This window comes from Fundulus heteroclitus, chromosome 1, assembly GCF_011125445.2.
Source record: "Fundulus heteroclitus isolate FHET01 chromosome 1, MU-UCD_Fhet_4.1, whole genome shotgun sequence".
In the NCBI taxonomy this organism is placed as follows: domain Eukaryota; kingdom Metazoa; phylum Chordata; class Actinopteri; order Cyprinodontiformes; family Fundulidae; genus Fundulus; species Fundulus heteroclitus.
Window position 1 is genome coordinate 21182706 of NC_046361.1, and position 26972 is coordinate 21209677.

General features: G+C 44.8%; 1 protein-coding gene across 1 annotated transcript in view; it reads right to left on the reverse strand.

The window, feature by feature from the left end:
- Window positions 1-22580, reverse strand: part of kmt2d (lysine (K)-specific methyltransferase 2D) — a 42624-nt gene extending 20044 nt beyond the window's left edge. The window contains exons 1-32 of the mRNA XM_036137731.1: window positions 22414-22580; window positions 21771-21853; window positions 21144-21255; window positions 20848-21050; window positions 20576-20685; window positions 20293-20455; window positions 18056-18227; window positions 17804-17918; window positions 17286-17464; window positions 16615-16880; window positions 16424-16528; window positions 14932-15626; window positions 14716-14829; window positions 12027-12140; window positions 11822-11926; window positions 11564-11745; window positions 11101-11265; window positions 10797-10906; window positions 10605-10646; window positions 9456-9629; window positions 9206-9379; window positions 8088-8210; window positions 6694-6815; window positions 6461-6596; window positions 6279-6365; window positions 6121-6189; window positions 4087-4245; window positions 3008-3077; window positions 2599-2834; window positions 2424-2497; window positions 1760-1810; window positions 57-1661 (exon numbers count right to left, since the gene is read on the reverse strand). Of these exons, the coding sequence (XP_035993624.1) occupies window positions 57-1661; window positions 1760-1810; window positions 2424-2497; window positions 2599-2834; window positions 3008-3077; window positions 4087-4245; window positions 6121-6189; window positions 6279-6365; window positions 6461-6596; window positions 6694-6815; window positions 8088-8210; window positions 9206-9379; window positions 9456-9629; window positions 10605-10646; window positions 10797-10906; window positions 11101-11265; window positions 11564-11745; window positions 11822-11926; window positions 12027-12140; window positions 14716-14829; window positions 14932-15626; window positions 16424-16528; window positions 16615-16880; window positions 17286-17464; window positions 17804-17918; window positions 18056-18227; window positions 20293-20455; window positions 20576-20685; window positions 20848-21050; window positions 21144-21255; window positions 21771-21819 (6081 nt within the window). The 5' untranslated portion in view covers window positions 21820-21853; window positions 22414-22580. The remainder of the gene's footprint in view (window positions 1-56; window positions 1662-1759; window positions 1811-2423; window positions 2498-2598; window positions 2835-3007; window positions 3078-4086; window positions 4246-6120; window positions 6190-6278; window positions 6366-6460; window positions 6597-6693; window positions 6816-8087; window positions 8211-9205; window positions 9380-9455; window positions 9630-10604; window positions 10647-10796; window positions 10907-11100; window positions 11266-11563; window positions 11746-11821; window positions 11927-12026; window positions 12141-14715; window positions 14830-14931; window positions 15627-16423; window positions 16529-16614; window positions 16881-17285; window positions 17465-17803; window positions 17919-18055; window positions 18228-20292; window positions 20456-20575; window positions 20686-20847; window positions 21051-21143; window positions 21256-21770; window positions 21854-22413) is intronic.
- Window positions 22581-26972: the final 4392 nt, after the last annotated feature.

A 26972-nucleotide genomic window follows, 5' to 3' on the forward strand; every position in this document is an offset into this window, starting at 1 on the left:
ACCAAAGAGGTGCAGTGACCTGAGTTTTAAACGACAACGTCGCAGAACGCCGGTACCTGTTTGAATTTCTCCAGTTCGGACGGGCTCAGCCCAACCAGCGACGGCTCCTGCCCCGCTGAGATGTCCGGCATTTCTGCCGCGCCCTGCGCCGCCGGCTGATGAGGCAGCTCGGCGGGGTGGACGGCAGAAAGCTCCAGCGAGTCGGACGCAGGCGGCGCCCTGGAGCCCACGCCGTCCGCTCCTTGGGTCAGCTGAGGCTGCTGAGGCTGACCCTGCTGCTGGGAGCCTAGGTAAGGCCCGGCGCTCGGGCTGCGGCTGAAGCCCGGTTTACCGGAGAGCGGGTCGACTGTGGAACCGCTGTTAGGGTGGCCTGGAGGCGGCTGGTTGGGGTGAGGCGACGTTTTGTAACTCCCGGTTCCTTCTGAGGCATGAGACGGCGTGCGAGGAGGTTTGTGGATAGCAGCAAAGGGGTCTCTGGACTGTGGCCGTGAAGGTGGCCTGGAGCAAGGGTCTGGGGACTGGAAGCGAGGAGTCGCTGGAGAATGGACAGAGTAGGGATCGGAGGACAGGCCGCCGGGAGTGTGGGGGGACTGAGCGCTGCCCTGGGACTGCGGACTGGAGGGCACTCTGTGCTCCTGCTGTGCGGCGGCGTGTCTCTGCGGCCCCAGGCCACAGTTGTCACCAGACGGCGGCCTGGGAGCCATCTGTGGGTGAGAGTGAGGGTCGGAGAAACCGTGGGAGGGGGACTGGCGGTAGCCCTCGGAGGGATGGTTCGGGGAGGCTCCTGGATGAGGCGGTCCACCGTCTCCCTGGTGCATGCGAGGCGTCATGGGCGCCTTGAATAAGCCACCCCCCGCCTCCAGCATCCCAGACGGAGACCCGGTGGAGAGCTCCAGTCTTCCTGCGGCGGCAGAGCGAGGAGACGGTGCGCTGATCTCAGCTCTGTGCTGCCCTGCGCTCACGGGCGAGGAAGCCACGGCGGAGGGCGACGACGACGCCGACGAACCGAAGTCCGGCCTCCCCATCCCCGGCTGGGCTCTGAAAGGGTCTCCGTGTTGAGCATTGTGGAGCGGGGAGAAAACCGGGGACTCCACAAGCCCGGGGCCTCTTGAGTGAGGACTTCCAGAAGGCCCTAAGGCCTCCTGAGAGCCCTGCTGTGAATGCAGGGGATGACCCTGTTGCTGCTGCTGCTGCAGTAGTTGCGATCTGAAGTAAGGGTCAACGTGCTGTGCCCTTCTAGGGGTTCCAGGAGTTCCTGGTTGCATGTCAAAAACGCCGAGGCCGTCTGACCGTCCCTGAGGAGGACCCGGCGGGCCGGAAGCGGGGTAACCTGAGGAAGAGGCCTGTAAAGGGCTGGCCCCGGTGTGGGAAAACGGCGTGCCTGGGTGCGAGTGAGAAAGGGGCGACTGAGGAGGAAGTTTGGCCAGGGGATCAGTCCGGCATTCGGCCGACAGCGGGGTCTTAATGGCGCCGTCGGAGAAGAATACAGAAGACGAGCCCGAATCGGGAGGGAAGGAGAACGGGCTGTCTGCAGAGCTGGGATGGGAAGAAACGGACGTGGACCCTGAGGGGGGAGGGATCTGGAGGTGCAGAGCGGGCCGCTCGCTTTTAGGATGCACCGCCTCGGTCTTGATGGGCCGACACACCTGACTCTCTGCCTGCTGTGAGATGAAGGGCGGGAAATAACAGCAGCGGCGCGTTAAAGAAGGTAATTCAACTTACAGCAACGACAAAAGTGAGCGACGAAGCTCCAACTCACCTTCTGTGCCTTGTTGATCCTCTGAGCTGCTCGGTTGTCTTTGGCCTTTTGCTACAACAGGAAAGCATTTGAGTTATTTTTTATTTTATTTATTTTAACATTTGCTTGCAGTCAGTAAAACTCTGCTTTCCCCTCATATCTAAGCACGCTCAGATGGATTTTCACTCTCTTTCATAGCCGCAACGAGGGCTGCACGATATCTAAAAAAAATATTTTGCTCCCATATCGATCATGTTTAAGGCAAATTGTTCGGACTCTTTATTTTGCATTCAGTGCTTTGATCACAAGTCAATGAAACAATAACACTACAAATGTATGTGCCGCACTACATTTAATGGAAATATACTGCTGTAAACGGTAGTAGCTAATAGAGACGCGCTTGTCCTTTAGCACAGAATTAGCATTTTCAACAGGTACCTGGTTAATTTGGGTTTTGTGTTATTTTCCAGAGTCTCATTCAGACCAGAGAGGTGAATTAAAAAAGCTTGTTGCTGTTTTATGCTAAGTATTCTACAGTTTTAGTCATTTCTGTTTAAAGCAGTCGTCTGTTTTGGCTTTGTTCTCGTTAGCGCCACAGCTATTGAGCTTTGCGATCACCTATTAAATGGCCGATAGCTGAATGCAATCCAAACAATGTTGTGTTTTTACGCCACTCTGGACTTACCAAGTATGGAACCTTGTCGGCAGCAGACACCTTCCTCCAGATCTTCATTATCTGCTTACAGCGACTTGCCCAGTCTGAAAAAAAGGGGGGGAACATTTAGTCGCTGCTCCATGAAAGCAACAAAAAGCCTCATTTTGACACGGGACCTGAAAAGTACCCCCTCTGCCTTACGTACCTGGGTAGTCCTGTTTAAGCGAAGGGAAGTTGGTGTTGGCGTAAAGAACGGGGGAAATGGTGGAGAGCTCTCCCAGCTCCTCGTCTTTTTCCCAGCGCTGCAGACTGCGCTGGTTGTAGGACAGCCCGTCGCCTTCTGCCTCTGTGGGAGTGGGCGGGGAGGAGGGCGTCACAGGGGTCGACGGTGTGGCCCAGGGGCTCTCCTCACCCCCGTCTGGGCTGAACAGTCCTCTCTCTCTGCACGTCACGGAGAGACATGGAACATTTGTAACTTTAAGAGCTCAACTGTGTAAAACTGCAGATCTAATAAGTAGAATATGTAAATAAGCAGCTAATAGTTGTTTTTTTTTAAAGCATGATGAAGATTTCAGTAAACTAATAGGCACTGAGCAATTCAGTGTTGGTCCTACCGCATCTCAAAGAAGGGAGACTGAGAGAGGCCAGGAAAAGCCTCCATCATTCCAGCAGAGGGCAGGGGTCCTGCAAGAGAAACCGTGCTTGAATCCACACCCAGCCTCGTCTTTACTTTAAACGCATTACATTGGAGGAACGTGACAAGAACAGTTTTCAGGGTATTCAGGGAGAGCAAGACATCAAAACAGGATTAATATGAGAGAAACAACGTCTTCACAGAACAAAAACCTTCTAGATTTAGACTTAGTTTGACCAAGAATCTCCCTCCAGAGGGAAGGAGCTGAATCTCTCTGTGAAGGGGACGGAGAGCACAAAGGAAAAGGGCAAAAGCGATTTGACAACAGCCAGATAAAACAGGGTCGTTACGGTTCGGTAATTTTTTTTTATGTTTCGTCAAGCAGGAGGGGCGCAGCCGAGTCTTCCTGCGCACTGCCACACAGCTGGCTTCACAGTTCAGCTTTGGGCGTGTGGAAATCTGCTGAAAGTCTCGCTTAATGTTGACAAAAAACACCAACAACAACGTCCCTGCTGCTAACTTAGTCTGAAACGTCCCGTTTACCGATGACATTAGCACAACAGAGATGGTTCCCGACACGTTTTCTGATGTGTTTTATGATTCTCTTGTTCTGTAAATAAGGAATCTACACGCTGAGTTTGGGCTCTGGTCGAGCAGTTTAATCATTTCTTTATGAAAATCAAGTCATCTCCACTTTCAGGACGAATGAAACCAATGTCGGTCAAATTTGGACTGAATTTTCCCACCCTTTTTTTGACAACTTTGGGTTTTTTAAGCAAAGTTTCAAATATCTGAGTTTTTAATTGATTTGCTACAGTCAACCTAGTGTTTATTTAATCTATTGCCCTGTATTTTATCAATTGGGTCCTCCAAAACTTTTTTTTTTTTTTTTACACCTAAATTAATTTCAAGTTTTAAAAAAAAAAAATGTTGATACATCCTAACTTGGGGGAAGAAAAAAATCAAAATCAAATGATAAAAGCAAATTCTACACTTTTCAATGGCGTGTAGGAAGCCTGGACAGTTTCTAGAATAATCTCTGGGGTCTAGTTGACGCACCTGAGGGGAGAGCTCTCTGTGGTACAGCACCGCGATTTAGTTCTCCCTTATTGCCCTCCAAGATGGGCTTCATCCCCCCTAAAGAGGACCCATCTGACACTCCCAGAACCTTCCTGAAGAACTGCTCAGAGTCCTGACTCTCCACTCCCTGTGGAAGACCTGTCATACAAGGAAAACGGCACAGAAAAAAAACAAACAAACAAAAAAAAAGATATTAAGAGGTTTTCTGTAGCCAACCTTCTATTTTTTTGCTACATGCAAATATATAAGCGACTCTACAAAGAAAGCACGTTTCCTCTAATGGAACCTCCTACAGGAACTGGGGTCGTTTTATGGGCCCGTTCTACTGGATGCACCGGTTTATAAACTAAATATCTGTGGAAATTTACCCCAGAAAAAGGCACTGAGAGAGTTTGTAGTCATTCATTTATCAGGAACGTTTGCTGTGGCTGAATCATAATATTAAAATGCGTAAATTTCTCTTCATGAAACTCCATCCAGTCCAACACCGTCTGTTTAAAGCAGTCTGTGGCAAACCAGGGAGAAAACCCTTAATTCAAAACACCAGGTTAGGGTTTTAAATCATTTAGTTTGCGAATCACAAATAAGACCCATGGATCACTAAGAGATGTTGAGAAATGAGGCGATCCTGCTGGTGTGTGGCTAACGGTCTCTCAGGCTTTGTTAGAGCAGAATAGGAAACTTCATAGTCTGTCCCAGACGGCGATACATTTATTTATTTTTGACAGGGCTCCAACAACAGCATCCCCGCACTTAAAATACAATAAACACTTATTGTCCCCAACTGGATGCTGAGTGGCTGACAGAGAGATGACCTGGCATCTTTATCTCTGCCCCTGCAGCGCAGCTCCTTAAGTCTTTGTTAGATTCAGTTCCAAGAAATTGTCTCAATAAAAAACTTTGACCAAGATGCCGACTGCCTGTTGGTCCCGCGGCAGAGCAAAAGGAAACTGAAATTAAGTAACATTTTCTTAAAATTAGTATATTTTTCCTTGATTTGAGCAGCTAAATAAGACTATTTGCCAATGGAATGAGAATTTCTACCCCTAAAATAAGATAATTAGACACCCTGCACTTAAAATAAGATGATGGAGATGAAGTTTTCATTTTAAGTGCAAAAACCTTATTCCATTGGCAAATAGTCTGATTTACCAGCTCAAACCAATGAAAAATACACTCATTTCAAGAGGATTTTATCTACTTTGAGTTCCCTTTTTGCAGTGAGGGGCAGAGTCATTGCGTGAGCTACCAGGGTCGTGTCGGCTGCGCATTTAAAAAGTGACATCGCTTCATTGTTGCAGGAAATGCCGTTTGTATACGCGGAAAAGAGAGCGTGAGATAAAAAAAAAAGAAAAATACCACCTCGGAAAACCAGCTTTTGGTAGAACAGGAAAGGCTGGTTTGTTTAAAATCCTGATTGAATTTTAAAAGAAGTATACAGTTCAGCTGTCTTTTTTTGGAGTGACCAGAGGTTTGACAGCGTCATAGCAGGGAGATGGCTGCCTCGACTCCTCTGGATCCTCTTTCCCTTTCAGTCTGCTTCAGTTTGTGTGAGCGGAGTTCAGGAGGAGCGTCGCTGGTTTGGAGGAACCCGTGCCCCGGCTCTGGCAGAGGGAGGCTCAGCTCCTGCGGGGCGCACTATCAACTCTACCTTGCGTCATTTTTGTACGCCGTCGGTGAACGAAGACCGTTCGCAACCCCCCAGAAAAGTGATTATGCGCCCAAAGGCAGGCCAGATAAAATACTGTTGGTGCGAAAATCCTAGTCAAAACGCTCACGAATCGAACGCCAATGATTAGAGCAGTGACCGACTCTCCTCTCTGGCTGCCTCCAAAGCGAGAGAAGATGGAAACTGGCATCAGGGAAATCCCTTTCAAATTGGTCAAGAGTCACACCTTTCCACGGGGTTTCTAATGACTCGCTATAACGCAGGAAGACTCCCTCCTCCACCAGAGCCTTGCTTTGGACCAGACAGAGGAAACCCTCGCTAAACAAGCAGGCAGAGTAAATCACCTTCACTTTTTTCTGCCTCAGCGTCACGGGGCGACTGCTCCTTCACGGATGAGACGGGAGCGGGAATTCCTAAAATCGATACACATTGTTAAGCCGACGTTGAATGGCTTCGACCCGATAGTAAGACGTGTTGCATCAACATCCGTAAACGGTCTTACCTGTGCTGTCTCCCTGAGCCTGGGGTGCTTCACACACCTCTCGCTTGAGAGGAAAATTTCCATCCACCACTGGATCCACAGCTTCAGCTACGGAGAGAAGCACAAACATGCGTCTAATGAAGCTTTGACAGACCCAGTAATCCACTGAGGACTGCGTCGCTGCTCTGGTTAGGCGTCCCTACCGTCTGGCGTGGCCATTTTGACTCCTGCTGGTTTTAGCGACAGAGGCTGGACAGGGCACGTACCCGGCCTCTGGCCTGGAGCTACCATCACAGCTTTCTTACTCAAATCTATTAGTGTCTTCCCAAAGAAGGCCTCCTGCAATTCAGCAGATTTCATATATGAGTGTTACATCGTCGAATAATTTAGGTGACAGATGTTTTTAAGCACAAGAGTCAACAGAGGGTGTATGAACCTGGAGATAGGCTGGAAACATGTCCTCCAGTTTGCTCTTTTTCCTGCCCCGCCGTTTCTTGGCCTGTTCTTCACCTTCTGCCGGTTTAGGATCCATTATGTTGTCTGTGTCCGGGTGAGGTCCTGCACGTGTAAAGCCACAGCGTTCACTTTAGCAATATTTACATAAAATGCTAGGAGTCGTTCTACACTAGAGATTAAAAAAGGATCATGGGACATCTAATAAACAAAGCTTCTAGTTTACATATCAATCAATGTAAATGGCAGCCTTTGTACATCTTCATGGTGCCAGAGTTATTTAAGTAAACAAACAACGGAATACTTTCAGTCATATTTAGGTGACCATAAAGTTTTTTTTTTTTAAATGTTTACTTTTTTAAATCTTCAAGGTTATTTAAATAGTAATAAAGTTTCAGTAGAGCTGGGACAGCTTACTTCCTACCCTGACACAGACTATTGTATATCTAAAATACTTATTACCCCCTTTCATTTATTTCTACTTAATAAAAAGGTGCATAGCCACGTTATTTGACTTTTTAAATTTATAAGCGAGTAGCTCACTCTGGTTGCATACAAAGTTTTCATTATTAGTCGTTATTTTGGTGTTTTATGCTTTTTGCTCAATTTGTTAGTAAATAAAGCTGTTTGCATTTATTTTAATGCAAGTAGGTTCTGCGCATTCGCAGCAGGGGTTAAAACAAGGATGCGGCTAACGACTATTAGCATCTCCCAGTGAAACAATGAAGAAAGATCTCAGATTCAGTGAGAAAAAGCACAAACAAATATATGATTCCAATAGGAAAAAGACTGGAATGCCGCTGGGAATAGAGTTTGAACGTTGGTGTTCACTGAAGCGGACGCTATACCTGCCGAGGCTCAGATGTGACCACAGAGTTGATTGATGTGAGTAAATGTTCTGCTATAAGGCTGTTAAAATTGTTGCAGATTGGTTCATTTCATTATTAACATCTGGTCTTCGATCACGCCGAGGTGACGCTTTATTGCGAATTGTGGCAGAGTGTCAGGCTCGGTTCGCCGTTATTTAATATCCTGTTATCAATTAAGCAGACCGGCGTGATGATAGTTCTGCGATACTGTTGCTAGATGGCGCCACGTCTGTTTATATTTGTTAATCACGCCTGAGAGGGGATTATTTTAACAAAACTCTCCTATCAAGATGGAGGCTTGGTGTTTATAACCTTATTTTATCAGGATCAAACGGTTTTTGGTCTTTTTTATAAGCATATATTACGTGGCTATATACCTGTACAACATTTTTATTAACAAAACACGGCATTAACACGTCCTTATCGGAAAAACCTACCAAACGGTACAACATTCAATTAGGTGTAAAAAGGGGGGGAAAAAAGGTTTTGGCAATCAGTCGGCTCCAACCTTCTTCGATAGTTCGCTCGATCGGCTGTCCGTCTAAGGTGGTCTCTCCAGCCAGCTGGGCGAAGAACTCTTTCTTTAAACGGGTGTGACACTTCCTTTGTCGCACCATGAAGCCCCCAATCCCTAAAAAAAACAAAACAAAAATGTAATTAAAAGTGAAAGCTGGTAGTTATGTTGCAAAGTTCTTTGCAGACAAATGTACACTTTAAACTTTTTTCACACCAGATTTTATTATTTTGATCACGTGACAGATCGTCTAAACTGACAAGCTGGGAAACGCATGTAGTAACCAGAGAAGCAGCTAAGAGGGCGGCGGTGGCTGTGGAGGAGCTGCAGGGATCCACAGCTCAGGTGGGAGGCCATTAATCTGGCCCAAAATCTGGCTAGAAGAAACCCAACTCTGAAAGAATGCCATAAAATGTCGGATTCTCATTTCACCCCCAAAAAAAAACATAGGAGACACAAACAAATGGAAGAAGGAGCTCTGGTCAGACGAGACCGATGTCTCCCTGGATACTGAATCTGGACAGAAATTTGGTGATGGGAGCATCGTGCTGTGTGGGGCTCAGAAAAGCCTGTAAAAGACTTGAGGTTCACCTTCTAGCAGGACTGCCACTTTAACCAGAGCCACAATGCTAGTTCAGATTAAATCAGAGTATTGGGTTAGAAAGCTTCAGTCAAACTCCAGACCTAAATCCAACTGTGAATCACTCAAACATTGATGCTCAGAGATGCTCTCCATCCAAAGTGATTGGACAGAGTTTGGGTTGAGAGGAGAAACATCTGCCAGAAACTAGAGGAGTACAGTTGCCTTCTATTAAAGCTCCTATGTTTGCCACAAAGAACCGGCGAAGGTTTTCGGCCTCTAGGCGTGTGAACCTGGTGGAGAGATGCCGCCACAACACTTGCAGCTTTAATGGCGGTTCTAGAAAGTCTAGAAAAATCCAGGGCAAACTTTTCAGATTTCTATTCAAGAGACTTGACCACCACCATAAAACTTTCCTTCCACTTCACAATCATCCAGTACTTCATGTTGGTCTATTGAATAAAATCCCCAAAAGATACAAACATTTCTTTTGCTGTAGGTGTTAAAAGGCGTGACATCCTAGCAGGCTCACCGGGTCTGTAGGGCTTTCTCTTCCTCTTTTTACTGTCCTCCGTCTCGTCCGCTCCGCCTTTAAGACCCTCACAGTCGCCCAGGCCTTCAGCGCTCGCGTCCCTCTCGCCACCCTCTCTGTCAGGACTCCCCGGCGGCTCCATTTTGGATTCACAATCCATCGGTTCCCCACAACCTGATATTTCAAAGTAAAATTTAAAGAACCAACCCGTCACATGTGGCGACACTAAGCTAACCTTTGCCATCCTCACCGTCTCCTTCGACCTCCCTCATGTCCATGCCGTCGGGGCCGCCGTCGCAGCACAGCGTGCCGAGACGAGAGCGCCGCTGCCGTCTCTTGTGCAAAGGAGACATGGAGATGCTGCGGAGCAGGGACATACCCGACTCCGTCAACCACACCCCCTCCAGACGGTAGAACTGGGGTTCTGGAAATAACATTGTTTTTATTTCTTTTACATTCCAGTGGCTTAGAATGAAGACAACAGACAGAAAACTGAAAACTGGACTGTGCTAGTGCAGGTGCATTTCAATAAGCAGGAACAACATTGAAATATTAACTGAAGTGACTAAACTACAGTATTCATTACAGACAGAGTGATAGATTTTTGATATTGTTGGCCGCTAATGCAAACCAAAAACTATGTTTCCCAGAAATGATTGAATAATAAATAAGCCCAATTAAGAGATTCTTAATACAGAAATGTCAGCCTCTGGAGAAGAACGTCCATGTGCTGCACATTATATGTACTCCACATTAGATGGGGGCTCCTTTTGCATGAGTTGGAACGGAGGCGAACGGCCTGTGGCGCTGCTGAGGTGCCCAGGAGGCCCAGGAGGCTTTATTCAGCCTTCAGTGTGCCTGTATCGTTGGCTTTGGTGGTCAATAAAGCCGGTATTGGTCATTTGCGGCAGTTTTGTACGGCACCAAGTTCTGCTGGACATTATTATGTCTACAGCTCTTAAAGCGCTGTATTGAAACCTCCTCTCAAACTCTTTAAACAATATTACTTTCCGACCCTTTAAACACTGCAGTTATCGTTGCCTGTACACCAATTCCTACCACACTTTTTCCCTCCGCTTAACTTTCCATCAACATTCTTGGACTTCTTCAGGAATGGTATTTTACAAAGGCCTTGTGGAGGAACAGATATCCTATCACCTCCGGATCAGAAAAATGCAACTTTTGAGTGAATTTGGGTTTCATTGGCTTTGAGGCATAACCTTAATTATCTAACAGATATAAACACCTGAAATATATTTCACTCTGTGCGTAACGAATCTCAACACTGTAAGAGTTTCACCCTTTTTTTTTATTAAACTGAATTCCCAAAACAAGCCAAATTTGTGATTTTCCAAATAACCGAGATGCACCTGGACATAATCAGAGGCGATCCACTAACCTGGCTCTTTGATCTTTATCGTCGCCATGATGGTCGACTCTACTGCAAGGAGCGGCAGCAACGGGAGGGAAAGGGAAAAGCGGCAGTAAGTCATGACGTCGGCGCGTTGGGACGGAAATCTCGAGGCCACAAACTTTTTTTTTTTTTTTTTTTGCTTTCGGTTCGCCGGCTCTGTCGCCGCGGGAGACTCACCCACAGGTTTGGGAACATATGGCGTGCAGGACGTGCACGCGAAGCCCTCGTCAGAAGCTTGCTCCACCTCGTCCTCCGTGTACAGGCTCTCGCAAACGGCATGGACCCATCTGCACAGGCACGCGTGAACACACACACACACTTCTTAACAAATGCCAACAAATCAAAGATGTTATGGAATAATTTATGACGAGGAAACTCCATAAATAATCTATTCCCCGCTTGTCGTCATTAGCTGCATCCCCCCTCCACCCCACTCAGAGTTTGTCTTTGGGTCTGCGGCTCTGTGAAGCCCGGCACGCACCGGTCGCAGTATTGACACTGCAGCAGCAGCTCCTCCTCCATGAAGTTCTCCCTGCACACGGGACAGGTGACGAGGCTGGCGCAGGGCCCGCAGTGCGTGTAGTTGTTCTGCCACTCGCAGTGGAAGCCCGGCGAGCTGGAGCCACACTGGACGCAGCACACACACCTGCGCAGAGGAAGTTAGCCAAAAAGGGGCACGGCTATTATAGAAACGCTACAATAAAGAGATGAGCTGGATTTTTTTTTTTTTTTTTGCTCCCCCTCAACGACACGGGAGAAAAAGAAAGGCAAAGCGAGGAGACTTTAAATTGCTAATGCAGAGCCGAGATACTGTGTTTCAGTGTTTTACATAATATGCAAATGTGCATGCGCTCATTTCCATTTGACCTAGTTCAAAAGGAACCAAACTGAAGACTACTGCACACCAAGACACTCTTTTCTTTTTTTTTTTTTTTTTTTTTTACCATTTGCACTTCCAGCCTCCCTTTGGTACAGTGTGCAGCGGAGGGTCCAAGCAGTAGGTGTGATAGCTGACGTCGCAGTCGTCGCAGAGCAGCAGGCGCGACGGGTCCGAGGCCTTCCCGCACACCTCGCACACGATGCACTCCAAACACCGCCAGCCCTTGCGCAGCTTCGTCTTGGTGATCTGGGGAGGAGACGCGATCAAAGCTCCCGCTGTAACACAGTGAGGGTCGTTCGCGGCACGCCGGAGCGGCTCCTACTTTGCTGTTGACGCAGAACGGGTGGTAGCACTGGGCGCACTGGGCGCAGGCGAGCAGCTGGCCCTCCACGCCCTTCCCAAAACTGCCGCACACGACGCACATGTCCTGGAAGAGACGAAGGTACGGGGGGAGTCAAACACACGGCCGTGCTGCCGGGAGGCTCTTGTGGTGCGACAAGCGGCGGAAATGAAATGAAATGGCGCACCTGGAGCAGGACGAACTTGTCGGTGTTGGAGAAGAGAACCACCGTGTTCTGCATGGTGTCGTCCTCCTCCTCCTCTTCCTCCTTGTTCAGGCCGGTGTCTGAGGTCATGCTTAGCTGCAAAGGCGGGAGAGGCCAGACGGGGCCACAGCTTTAACTACATGGACAACTCCAACGAGCGTTAAAACTATTTCAGACTGGGTTTGAACAACACAAGTATGAGCCGTTCACAGGGTAGCTTCACATATCACCGTGTTAAAATTAGGGCTGAGCAATTAATCGCATTTTCAATATAATCGCGATTTAAAAAAACGCAATTCCCAAATCGCAGAGTCTGCAATTTTTGGCTATGTAACAATTAGTGAATTAGACACGTCCATTAGGTGTTGGTAAAATGTTTGAAGTGGGTTTGCTCCTAATGAAAGGGAAGACAGTTGTAGCCGTGAGATAATCTAATTTTATTACTTGTTTTAGAGTTTGTATAATCATACATAGCATTAAGTACAGGTCAATCAGTTTAATACATAGACTTGCTTGTTGGTTGCACTTTATGTTCAACAAGGATTGATGTCCAAATCAACTAAAAGCTGTTCTCTTGAATGATATTCTGATTAATAGAATGATTAAAAGTTCTTGTTTTAAATAGTCGTTGTTTACAAACATCTTTATTTAGAGGCCATTTTTGTTGCTTGTGGTTAATGCGGAGAAAAGTCAAAATTGCAATTTTGGTTGAAATATATCGTAGGCAGAACACAATCATTTCTGCACCGAGTTTATATGCTGCGGGTCTTTTAGCAACTAATCTGCACAGCGAGGAAACAAAATGATTTGTTGTTTGTATATGTTTAAAAAGACATGATAAATTAAACAGGAAAAAAAATATAAAAAAAATCGCATTAAATCGCAATATTAAGAAAAAAAAAAAATCGCAATTAGATTATTTTCCAAAATCGTTCAGCCCTAGTTAAAATTCCACTTTTCCAGACAGAAGTTGTCATTTCTATCCTTTTTTTAATGCTAACATACAAATGGTTCCTAGAAAGGAACAGATATTAAGACGTTTTTCAACGATGAAGCCTTTTTACACTCAATTCTAAACCAGTTTATAAACTAGAGAAAAATTGTGTAAAATTACAGCTCCTGCGCATTTTCCATTCCCTCCCAGACTGAGGTTTCGTCCACACCAGCGCAGATATTTAGCTGAACCAATAATCTCTGCCGCAGTTGTTGTTGGTCTGCTTTTTGTTTTTTTGCGAGGAAAAACACAATTTTAATAAGTGGAGATTCTAACAAGCTCCAAAGCTCTCCATGTGGACTGGATAAAAAGAATATTAGAAATGCACAGAGAAGCAGAAAGAGCTGTAATAAGCCCCAAGGACATGCATCTGGTTTTTTACACACGTGCCTCATTGTGTCCCGACTACGTTAACGTTAAAATTCAAGCTTTTAGACGTACGTTACAGAGAGAAATCGCTAGCGTGGGTCAAGGTCAGCATTAGCCCTGACTGCTTTTATCTTTTATCTCTGAATGCTTTTCCTTGGACACCTGACGCTGCTAATGCAGACTTTGTTGCCTCCATTAGTGGCACAGCGGCTCCAGTGTTTCAAAATGCAGATATTTGTGAATGCAAATATTTCAAATATATATCTTCTGTCATTTCCTCGGTTAATCTTTGGGCTCGTTTGGATTTCTGAGTCAAAGTATTTACTGCAACGTTTTTCCTGAATGTGTGCACGATTCTAATGTTTGCTCTTTATTCATGTTTAAAAGACCCGTGGAGACAAAACCCAGAAAATTCTCTTTATTTCTCTTTATTGAGCTACAATCTGGTTTTATCACAGGTCGTAGTTGGAGATGAACCGATCGGGCTTAGCTAACCGAGACTGACTTCTGTATTCCTTTGAGCTCTGAACCTCTAATTCTGACTATGTTGAACTTTTCCTAAGAACTATAGGTAAATAAAGAGAAAAAAATGCCCTGCAGGTTATTTACAGAGGCACTGGTTTTAATCCAACATGAAAAATACAAAAATAAAAAATATCACATTATTTCCATTTATGTATCAAAGCACCTTTATCTGATTTTTACCAAAGTGAAAAAAGCACAATAAAGTATGCGCCGTTTTGACGGATTTATACACGAAGACGGGTGTTAGTTCTCAGTTTGATGCGACGATCAACAATTAAAATCTTCTAGTTTTCGGCCCGAAAAATGACTGAACTGAGGTAAGGATCGTATTCAATGGAGATGCGGTGCTAGATAAAATCTTACAAGGTTATCCAAAGTTAATTTCGCTTATACTAGCAATTTAAGCTTGTTTTTTTTTATCATATTTAAATTCCATAATTTATCAAAACAATACCAAAGAAAAGTACCTATAACGAGAAATAAACTGACTGCTATGGTTATGCGTTGTTTGTTTACTAATTATAAACAGGCATCTCATAAAGCAGCACATGGGCAAACTGATACGACGTTAACTAAACACGAGCTTCTTCCCTTTCTCTGACTCAAACTCTGGTTGTCTGAGGAGCTTGTTTTTAGAAATCTGTATTTTTAGCTTCTAGCAAATGAAGTCTGGGAACACAGATGCATTTTAATAGCTCCGTAGACCTGATAAACGGCAAAAGGAAGCTCGGGACATTTCAGTACCGGTCAGGAACTCTGCAGGCCGGGCTTTGTAAAGCTCACCAAAAAGGCATCGATGCAGGAAGCCATGGCTTTGAGGCGTGACCTCCCACCACGCCCTCTTCCTCCGCCACCGCCTCGAGGCCGACGCTTTCCAGGAAAGCTGCTGCTTCGCCCCTACGAGTTAAAATAATGGAAAAAAAAATAAACAATATAAAAAGGTATGTCGCCATTAAGGCACTTTAACCCCACAAGGTATTAAAATCACGGCGAGCTCACCTGTTTGACCCGTGACCGGCCTGGGGACCCTCTACGTTTCACCTTGTCTCTGTCGCTCCTGAGAGCCTCGAAAGAAAGCGAGTCGTCGGTCTCCGTCAGGTTATCGCCGTGGGAGCGGCCAGCGGGAACGAGTCCGAGCTCCATGGACAGCTGAGGGTCCGGCTCCCCGGGGGAGCCCAGGAAGCCGCTGCTGCTGGACATCTCATCCAGCAGCAGCTCGGGCTTCACCGTTTGCAGCTGCCGCTTTATGTCCAAGCCATGTCCCTTCAGCTGCTCGTCGTCCTCGTCTTCGTCTTCCTCCTCGGACTGAGGGAGCAGCCTCGTCTCCGCGTCCATGGCCGACAGCGTCTCCTGCGTGTCTGTTGACAGAGAGAGGGTGGAGGGAGACGCGGGGTCCTGGTATCGACCTCTCTCCGGTTTCTCGTCCACGGGCGACGGCTCGGCGTTGCTGCCCCCGCACACGGAGAAGGACGATGGTTTGTCAGCATCCTCACTGAATGGCTCCACGACACACGGCTCCTCCGAAGGCTCTTTGTCAGAGAGGCCGGGCTCCTGCTTCACGTCTTCGCTCCCCAGCTCCATGCTTTCGGGGGCCCGGTGCGATGCCGCTGCGGGCTCCGTGTTACCCAGAGGCTCTTCTGATCCCTTTTCACCTGCAGGAAGACCAGCGGCTCCTTGCTGCGTCGTGGCAGATGCTGGAGTTAAGATTTGAAAACATGCCGTTATTAGTGATGAACACGTCGAAATACTGGAGTAAATAGTTTGTTACAGATGTTTTTAGTTTGAAAAGGGAAAACCATGTAGGGTTTATTACAAAGTGATATATATCAAATGTTTCTTTTTTTTTTTTAAAGGCGCCTTTCATAACGTTCAAGGACACTGTACAGAACAAGCAGAACAATAGAGATAACCGAACAAATTTTGGGTTTTGATTCCAGACTGGAATCGGTCGAGTCTGTGGCGCCGAGGCGAGGAGGAGGAACGGCGAAGTGAACGCAAGAGGGGAGCGAGGAGCTAGAACGTGTACGAAAGGATTTTGATTTGTACTCCGAATCTACCGGGGAGCCGGTGGAGCTGCTGTGGGACTGAGGTGATGTGATAAAATGACGGGTTTTGGTATGGATGCGATCAGCTGATTTCTGAACGCCTTGTGGCGTATGGAGGAGTTTCTGAGGAGGTTTCAGGGAGTGATGCCAACTGAACATAATCTGTAGAGAAGGAGGGAGTGAGGAATTGGCTTGAAGGCCGCACTCAGATCCAGAAGAGAAAGAATAGAGAGTAGACCTGAGTCCTCTGCCATCAGAAGATCATTGGTGATTTTTATTTCAGTAATGTATAACAACAGTCTATGTTCTGCCGGTTTATTTGATGATTATAGCAAATGACTAATGAAAACACGTTACTCTCGGTGTAATTCATTTTAAAATTGAATACCTGATATAAAAACTTAATAAATTATTCTGATTTCAGTGTTTCACAGTTTGTAATTCACCTGTAGACACGGTTGGAGCTGATAACTCGTCACCAGCGGATCCTTCAGCTGCTACCTGCGGCTCGGTCTTAATTTCCTTCCCCTTAACGTCTGCCGTCTCCGCCACTAAACCAAATGAATACAAGTTTATTAAAGAGTCAGAACTTTTATTCCCTAAGCTTAGCTCGATGTTCTGTGAAATTCTGATATACCTAAATCCGTGGGGATGTCTTTCTGAGGTCCACCTTTCACCGTATCCATCTCAGGAGCGCCTTTCTGTCCAGGAGTCCCGTCCGATCCCTCTGCCGGCTTTTCTGTGACCGCGTCAGCTTCTGCTTGGATCGTCGTCTCTTCTCTTGACTGCGTGTCTTCCACGCATGTTTGGCCAACAGGTTGCTGCTGATCCTCGTTACAAAGAAGGCAGACGTCCTTGGCTTCTGAAAGCTCCCCTAGTGAAGCGCACTCACTGTGCATCCACCTAAGTGAATCAAGAAAAGAAAAAATTGCATTACAGGAACATTAACTTGGAGAAACATCAAAGATGCACCGGCCGAAGGACCAGAGACCGAAATCTGCTCATTTTCGCTTGATCTGCTGCCAACATACAGAAATCTGTTTTCCGTGCTATTCGTTAAATGCATCAAAACTACAAACTTACACTGGGCTTACAGTGGGCCTACACTTGTAAAGCCGGCATTTACTTTTAGGTTTATAAATACAAAATCAATAAAAATGAATAAATAATAAAAAAAAAACAAGCAGCAGAGTCTAAATTTTATGTGTCAGATTCTTCAGTGATAAATCTGAATGAACATACCAGACCTCAAAGGAAAGGGGGAACCGGTACAGGTCAGGAAAAGCCCGGTCGGCGCGTCAGACTAACCTGTGGCATATGCCGCAACACTGAAGCCCAACGGACGGGTTGGCAGCTTTGCTGCAAACACAACACACCGAGCTGCGGTGCTGCTGGCACCCTTCGCACATGTTGTAGTTTTCGAACCACTGGGCCGAACCCGGCAGCATCAACCCACGGACACCACACTCCATACACACGCGGCATCTCTGTGGAAACAAGTTTACGATGACGATAACGATCAGATCTTCAAATTGGAGGACATGTTCATCTCTACCAAGCCCACTTGGTTTTATAGCAGGTATTTGTCTTTAGAAACAGGTTTTTAAATAACTTAGACTTTGACGATATTAGTCTTGTTTATGTGTATACTTAATCTCTAATATTGCTGCAAGCTTAGGGGAATGTTTGCAGAAGCATTTCATGTTTTTTTTTTATGCACAGAAGTATTGTTCAACAAAATGGTCTTTCATAAAGAGCAACAGACAGCATTCAGTTTACTAAAGTATTTCCTGTTAATACGAGATGAGAAACAAAACGTGACCCACTCTGCATTTCCAAGGATCAGAGGGAAGAGAATCCATGGCTGGTTGGAGACAGAAGGTATGGTATCCCTTATCACAAGCATCGCACACCAACATTTTAGAGTCTTCTCCTGGTTGTCTAAAAGCAAAATAAGTGAATTGTTGTTTACTCAGCAATAATTTATGTTTAAAACAACTCAAATGCCATTCCAAATGTTCTAGCGACGGCGCCCAAATCTTACGTGTGGGTGCAGCTCGTGTAGAGGCTGGACTTACCTGCACGTCTGGCACACTTTACACTCTGGGCACTGCCATCCTGCCCGCTGGATGGGCGTGGCACCGATTTCCAGGCAGGATGCATGATAATGTAGACCACAACCCGTGCAGAAAAGGAGCTCTGTCAGCTCCCCGGCTGAATCGCACACAGCACACCAAGCCTCCTCGCCAGCTGCAAACGAAAAAGGATGATGGCATTAGAAGCATAGTTTTGTTTAAATCCTTTTTTTTTTAAATCAATATCTAATATGCAGAGGATTGAATACTATAACCCACCACACAAAGACAACCTTAGGTGTATTTATGAAAATTGAATACATAAAAGCTGAATTGATAAAACAGGCATTTGAGGGTCAAACCCTCTAAAAATCATGAATATGGGTTTAGGTATGGGCGAGGACGGAAGTTAAGAATCAATAAACGTTATTGCCGTCATACGTTAGCATAATGAATGTTTTAGTGAGGCAGACACCAGCTCAGAATACACACAGTTACACACAACACCGCGTGTTTTTGGTTTTTTAAACAAGCTGATTGCACTGGTCAACCACATCACTCCCTAAGGGGCTTCAGCGTTCATATAGTCTTAAGCAGCTAATGGACTCATTGTAAAGCAAGTCAACAAAAAAAAAAAAAAAAATAAAAGAACCGGACAGCAGACTATAATACTGTGCAATAAATTTAGTTGCAGAATTGTGCAACTTGCATGGATGTCTAACCCGACAGTCCCTGAGAGATTGAAGTGTGCAGATACACATTTGTAAGTAAGAGGCAGCATAAATGATTTCCATCAGATCAGAAACCTGTGGTGTGTTTCTAACATGCAGCAGATTATGAGCTGGGCTCATGGTTAGATTTTTCCTGAAGGGGCGACAGCACTTCCAGCTTTGGGAAAGAACACTGCAAAAACAGAACTAAAAATAAGTACAATTTTCTTTAAATTAGTGTATTTGTCCTTGATTTGAGCTGTAAATAAGATGATTTGCCAATGGAATAAGATTTTTCCACTTAAAATAGAAACAGTTCATCTCCACCATCTTATTTCAAGTGCGGGATGTCTAATTATCTTATTTTAGGGGCAAAGATACTCATTCCATTGGCAGATAATCTTATTTACTGGCTCAAATCAAGAACGAATAGACTAACTTTAAGAACATTTTACTTGTTTTTAGATCCGTTTTTGCAGTGAAGTCTGTTAGCTTTTGATTCCCAATTCATAAAACCATAAACATTTCAGACACTAAGGAAAAAAAAAAATAAAGTTTTCTTTCGATAAGCCTCGTCACTGGAAATGTCAGCAAAACTTCGGAAAGAGTTGGCAAAACAAAAAAAATGTCACCTGAAATCAAATTTAAATGATACTAAGGTCAAACTTGTAGGTAACAAAAGTCACCTACAGCGTTTCAAAAGCCAAAGTTCTGGAGCAGAAATCACCAACCCCTTTAAAACTGAGAGCTACTTCAGCGGTACTGTGTCACACGAAGGGCTACCAGCACTGACCTTTGAATTAGAAGAGTCAGTGCTCACCAATAAACATATTTGCAATATAAATGCAAATATGATCAGAAAAGTAGAGTAACAGTCATTTTAGATGTAGCTCACTGGAGGGTTGTGCTAGCTTTAGAACAGGCTTGAGGGCACATCATGTGGTCCTTGGGTGCTACCTGCTGCCTGCAGGCACCGTGTCGGTGGCCCCTGTTCTGGAGCAATTTATGCTCCTCAACTTACACTTTAACCCTTGAAATGTTGTGACTCAAAAAGTCACGGAAAAAAAAGATACATCTCTCTTTGTTTACTCAAGATATTGCCCTCAAACATCCAACTAACATGCTCTTATTATTACACCATTTGTTTGTTATTAGAATCAATGTCTGTTAACCGATCTGTAAATTGACTCAGCTAGGAGGTAATATTTGTCAAAGTGGAACAAGACATTTTTCTACGGTGGCATTCTGGCTTGAGACAAAAAGTCATTCCGCTTGTGTTGCTCGTTTTAAAATGGAAAATTATTGTACAAATCCTCAAATTAACCTAAGAATATTTAACATTGACATGCTGTGTGTTAACTGGGGTCACACATCATTGGCTTCTCACCTTATATGCATTTGAAAAACAATAACGGACAGTCAGTAACATCCTTACTAATCAAGCAACATACTTGATACTAACATACATACTTCTACTACAAGCAGTCAAAGTCAGAAGGGCATCACGATTATGGCCTACGGTGCTCTTACCCAACTCCTCAGCCTTGTCTATATGCTCTGGACAGAGGAGGACCACCTGCTTCATGGACTGGAAGGATCCACTGGCCGCCGAGCACGGGAAGTGGTAGAAACGTGTGCAGCCCTCTACGTGGCATTGTATGGTTGCACCCAGTCTTTTGCAATATTCACAAAGCTGAAACAAGCCAATGGCAGAAAGCAGTAGTGAACTTCCTGAACAAAGTGCTTTTTAAAAATTTTATACATTTCTGTTACGTTATTATATCTAATTCAAGTCAACGGAAAGTAAAGTCACCCTTTGAGTCCCTGAGATAACAGCTTTATCCACGTTCTCCAGCTCCTCGTCTTCCGTCTGCTTCACCCCGTCTGACCACACCGCACACCAGTGGTGAACCCAAAACCCCCCTGCTCGTGACAAGAATAAACAGAAAATACCTCACAAATCTCAATAAAATAAACTTGTCTTATGTAGCTGGCTACTAGAAGGGGACAAAAAAAGGAAGACAATAAAAAAATACGACTTCCTCGTGATGCAGCAATAACATAGTAGCATATTCTGAGTTTTACCTGAGTCATCAAAGAGTGCTGTCAGACAAGAAGCGTCAGAAAAGCCAATGGAAGACAGATCATCATTTCCAGGCTGTGGCAGTGGGAAAGCTGATGGCTTATGAGTTGGCCGCCCCGACGACGACCTGAAGTGTCGCAGTTCCCGCTGTCCAAGCAAGCTCCGTTCCACGCAATTACAAAGGGCACAGGCACGAACGTTTTCTCTGTTCGCACATAAATAATAAAAGAGAACATAGTCAGAGCTGTAGCACGTGAACGCAAACGACGAACATGGTCTCGCAGTAAAGCAAACTTACACAGGTGTGCTGGAAGAGGCTGCGTTTATTCCAGACTCATCTGCAGCAGCGGGGGAAACTTTGGACGACTCCTGGAGAGAGGTGGGCTGGTGTGCAGAGGTGCTATCATCAGCTGGCGAACAGAAATAAAAGAAACAGAGAGAAATTATATATTTTGACATTTGATCCTTAAAATTCCTGTCAACATTAAATTAGAGCTGAATCTCCACACAACAATAATAAAAATAAAATGTACAGACTAAAGGAGCCCCAATTAATTGGCATGTCAAATAAACAAAATACCTATTTAGTAAGTGCATCAACTTCAAGAACATCCAAAAATATTTGGTCTATAAATTAATCAACCAACAGTATGTATTTTGATGCAGTTTCTTTGGTTATTAAAAGTGAAACAAAGGCTAGAGAAAAGTTTTTGATGCATCGATAAGCAACATTATTGTTGGAATGCCATAATTTTCCTGCAGGATTCAAAGCCATTGCCTCCATCTATCCACCATCCTCTTGTATTTGTTATAATCCTTGGAATAAAAGTAAACAGCTAATCAAAAGAAAGACAGTGGGAAATCGGTATCCACTGGAAAAAGCCTGATCAGAGCTGCAGTAAAATGGAAACCATGAAAACGTTACCTGTTGGCTCAGAGTCATTCTCGTCGCAGTTCGATTTCTGCTCGTCCATTCCAGGTACAAATTTTGACCTCCTTACCAGAGATCTAGAAGTACAAAAAAATAAAATAAAATGAATAATCATGCAAAAATGTAGCGCAAAAGCCCAGGATAGGTAGTAGAAAAAACTGTTGTAACAAATAATCTAAATAGGCTTCCTTTAAACTGGCAATTGGCAAAGTCTTTAACATTTATCACATTATTTGACAGTGAAAAATCTGAACACTTAGACAAAAACACATTAAAGACAGTAAAGAACTACCTATTTCAATAAATAAATAAATAAATAAATAAAAACATACAAGGAAGCGATGACAATCCAAAAACTAATACTCGTAAAAATCAACACCATCGGTGGCTGTACAACATAGCATAAGAACAATCTACCAATCTGTGCACAAAGTCCTTTCAACTTAAAAAAACCCACATGGGCGACACAAATAATTTCATAGGAAAGTCGCATCCGGACTCTCCCGCGATTTCTTCGCTTTCGTGTCATAGTTTTAATAATAACGTAACCGAGATTTAACGCCAACTCACGAAAATGCCGCGAAGGTTACGTACGAGCGATCAATCAGAAGCAGCTTTGACGACGCAACTTATTTACCGAGCAATGCATAATCCACGTCGATGAAGTCTCCGTGGACAAAAGGCACCCGATCCCACAACTAAACTGCGTTTTGTTAAATTAAACAACCACAAAACGGGATACACAAAGAAAACACAACTTCCTTGTAAAGAGCTTCCGGTTGCAGCGGAGCCCTTTTCGTGCAGAACCTCGTAGCCGAGAAACAATAGTTCCGCCATCGGATTGAAGCGCTCAAAAAAAAAAAAAAAAAAAAGAGGAAAAAAAAGCCATAAAACAAACAATGAGAGCGATTTGGTTTAATACGCATGAATGATGAGAAATTAGAGAACAATAAGTTCAGATCTGACCGACTCGTGTGAATGTAAATGCAATGATTATTTTTAAAGCGCTGATCCAACTCGATTCCATGTGTTTTTTTGTGTTTTTTTCCACGAATTACAAAACAATTATTGTGCCACAAGCCTTGAGTACAAGCATTTTGTAATGTTTCCTGTTCTTTGTGTAAAAGGTAAATGGAGGTATAGATAGATAGATAGATAGATAGATAGATAGATAGATAGATAGATAGATAGATAGATAGATAGATAGATAGATAGATAGATAGATAGATAGATAATCTTTAAGAGTTTGGAGGAAGTCGAAGTCAACAAAAGGATCAGCTTAAAAAAATTATAATACGTGCGAATCAACACCAATAACAGCGGGGATTAAGTACAGATTTAGGCACATCTAAACGAATGATCGTGCATATATTACAAACATGTCCTCATTTTCATGGAGGAAATATAAACAGGGGGGAAGTGACCTGAAGCGTCAGAATATAGTAGTGGGTCTACAAAAAAAAAGAAGAAAAAAAAACGAGACTCGAATTAAGGAAATATATTTTTCCAATGCATGATAATTAAATGGTCCTAAAGCAGTGTTGTAATTGCAACTACAGCCAGAACTCCAACAATAACACTCTGTAGGCGTGTGCGGTCGAAATGACCGACTTTATTCTGCAAGCTGCATCGAAATGAGTGTGAACGCAGCTGAGCTAATGGACACAATCTCTTTAGCGACAGTGGCAACATCGCGTCGCTGTTCGCAGTCGGAGGCAGAAACACTCCGAAAAACGCACTCCAAAACAAACCCCCCTCCCCGAAAAAAAATATTTACAAACGTCAAAAAATCTGGTGCCCCCACACCTAACACGTGTTAAGATGACATGATAACCAAGACACACCGTGCGCGTTGCTGAAAACAGTGTTGATCGAAGCAAAAGTAACAACACCATGCCAGGGTCTTCATATAAATACACTAGTTAGTGTTGTAAACTAACTGCGAACATTGTTCATTTTGGGGCTATCAAAGAGTCAATAATCAGAAACTAGTGCGTTTAGCAAAGCCACGGTGAATGCAATAAGGAGTTTATAGCTGAATAATAGCAGAGCCAAGCACTTTCTCAATGTAAACACCGACTTCAAAGGGTTGGTTCTGACCAGCAATTAGACGAATCCATCTCAGTATCGAGAAATTCTACAAAGCTAACATTTACCTACTGTGGCGCAGCTACAAACTCCCCCCCACGAGAAATCGCCCGAACCGAAACAACATTGCGCTCCGGGACGTGTAGTTTTAAAAATACGTCAACCGGGTTTTCCGTGGCTTCCCCCCCAGTGCGGACACAGGCAAGTGTGGAGCAGCCAAAAGGAGAGAGCACGTCGGGTACCGCGGCTAGCTTCCCAGCAATTAGATTGATTCATCTGGCAGCTAAATGCTACTGATAGCGGCGCTAACGCCGGTCTAAGGTCAGGGTTAGTGCGTTTAGACGCGTTTGCTGCACGGAAACAAAGCATGCCGCGCTCGTCTCGGCCTTACCTCGGGATAAGAACGTCCTCTTCTCATGCATCAGCGAGATCCAAAGAGCCACAAAGCCTCCAAAAACGCTGATGCTCGCTTCATTTTATGTGCCCGGACTAACGCTTCGGCTAGCCCCGGCTGCTGTGAGAGTGGGGGAAGTGCAAGTCGGCGGAAGGCAAGACAGTCAGCGGGGCAGGCGTTGCTCGCCGTTTAACTGCGCGGGTATCACCGTGGTCCTCCTCCTCCTCCTCCAACCCCCCCTTCCTCCCCAGCTAACCGGCGGCCAGAGTCTCGTTTTGACCAGCCGGGGAACTTTTGTGTCCGAACGCGACTCTCGGGCCAGTCCTGAACGGCGTTTCCCGGCGGCTCCGCGAAGCGACGGCGAACGTAGCTCGGGGGGCTAACATTAGCGAGCTTCAGTTATGCTCTGGAATCTCACTCGAAGAGGTCGAACGTTGCAGCAAGTTTGCATAAATTGACTGTATCCGGGGGGAGAGAGAAAGAAAAAAAAAAGTGGTGCGCTGAACTTTTCTTTTTCTCGTTGTTTCCTCGCAGACCCGCCAGAGAATAGGTTTCCTTTTGGAAGTTTTGTCTTTCTTTTTTTTGTTTTCTGTTTCTGCCGAGCGCCGACTTTCCATCTAACTGGGTTTGCGGTTCAACTTCGCCCGGGTCCCCCCTTGTCCCCCTGTGTGTCGGGTCACTGGCGTCTCTTCCTTCCCTTCGCCGAACTGCGTCGCGTCTCTCCAAACGGCCGTTGCTGCTCCGCCAGCCCGTGCCGCGCGCTAGCTTGCTGCGCGAGCTTACCAACGGCTACGTCGAAAACTGATTCGAACCGACGACTCGTAGTCGGCGCTCGTGCGAGCATAGTCGCGAGTGCGTTTCAACCGTTTTAAGGAGGTTATACCGAGGAGATAAAACGTTTTTTTTTTATTGTTGTTGTTGTTGTTTTTTTTGGAGGCCGACAGTTCAAGCACGCGACGTTGGGTTTTAGTTTGGAGAACGCGGCAAGTGAAACATGGTGGATGATAGATATTAGGTCATTAGGTTTTCGATCCAGGGAAGCCATTTTTTTCCCCCCATTAGATTGTCATGATGGTAACAGCAGAGCTACAGTGAGATCCATGTTGATGAGTGGCCTGGCTGGGATCCACCGTAAAAAACAACAACAACAACTAAAAACCAACCCGTATAGTTGGTGAACTTCATTCCCTTATTATGCAAATTCATTTTTTTTTTTTTTGGTAAACAAACATGTCTGTCGTGCATTTTTTTATTGTATTTTTTATTATTATTATTCTCTTTTAGTAGAAGAACTGACCACTTCTTGTTCTAAAAATAACTGAATTATTTCAATCCGGTTCCAAGCAAAACTTTATTTTTTTTGCCTAATAATTAAGATGAACTTAGGTGAAATGAGGGGGAAATAATTCCACATCTGGGTTTTACTGTGTTTAAAGATTTACTGCAATCTACTTGCTTTTTATTTAACACAGAAAAAGACAATCGACCCTTTGCTGTTAAGACAATATAACAAATGGCTTATTAAAGCAGGGGTTCCCAAAGTGGGGGTCGGGACCCCCTGGGGGGGTCCCAAGATGCGTTCTGGGGGTCGTGAGATGATTTGATACTGATGTGCGAAAAGATTTAGTGTCTCTTTATTTGTGAAACTGATACCAAAGTATTAATTTGCAAGTTGTTCACTTCATTGTGAGCGTTTTTATAGAAATAAAAACTCCCCCACCCAAAAGGGGTCAGCGATCTGTGGCACTGTTACTTTGGGGGTCGCAGGCTGAAACGTTTGGGCACCCTTGTATTAAAGTAATAGTGTTTTCCTCTACATCTATTTATAGTTACTTTTATACAAGGGCTTTCTATATTGTGGTAAAATGTCAAGAGCAAACAGTGGAATGAAAAAGAGAGAGGAGAAAACAACAACTCACAGCAACCACATATTCAGATATGCGAAGTGAAAGTTGCCTTGTTTTATATTGCATTGTCTAGTGAGAGCATGTACGTGTGTGGCAAAAATAAAGAAAATGAAGAACAACTGATAACAATCCATCGAGCCATTCGTTGTCTCTGATTATCCTCGCAGGGGGTTTGAGGGGTGAGGCCGGGGCACAAAGGTGGAAGACACCCTGGACAAGTCCCTGGTCCATCATAGAGTGACACAGAGACACCCAGGACAAACAACTGAACACTTACATGGCAATTTAGGGCAACCGCTTTACCTAACACACGTTTTCGGGCTGTGGGAGGAGCAACCGTTGAAGTGCACAGGGGGAAAACAAACAAACTATGAATAAAAATTGGAAGCCAGGATTCAAACCCGCTGCACCAAAGCAACAGTGATTGCTGCGCCACAGTCCAGCCTTACGGTGCCACTCAGGCTGTTTCCAAGAACGTAGCACTTCCCTGACTGCAAGGAATCAGAGTGGGATTCTTACTATGAGAACGCTACTTGCCCAACTGCATTATTGTCAAGTATGACGTTTCTTGCCGAGGGGATTGTGTAATTTGGGGCTGTTTATCAGAAATCGGGCCCCGCCCCCTTCAGTTCCAGGAAAAGCTAGGTCGCTCCTGATGCTTCAGAAAGACATTTTGGACAATTTCCTGTTTCTAACTTTGGAGGTGGTCATTTCTCTTCCAGCATGACAGCATACCAGGTCACAAAGCACTGCCCCAAAAAATGGAGGAGCTCGACTAGCATTCACAGAGTCTTGACCTAAGCTTGA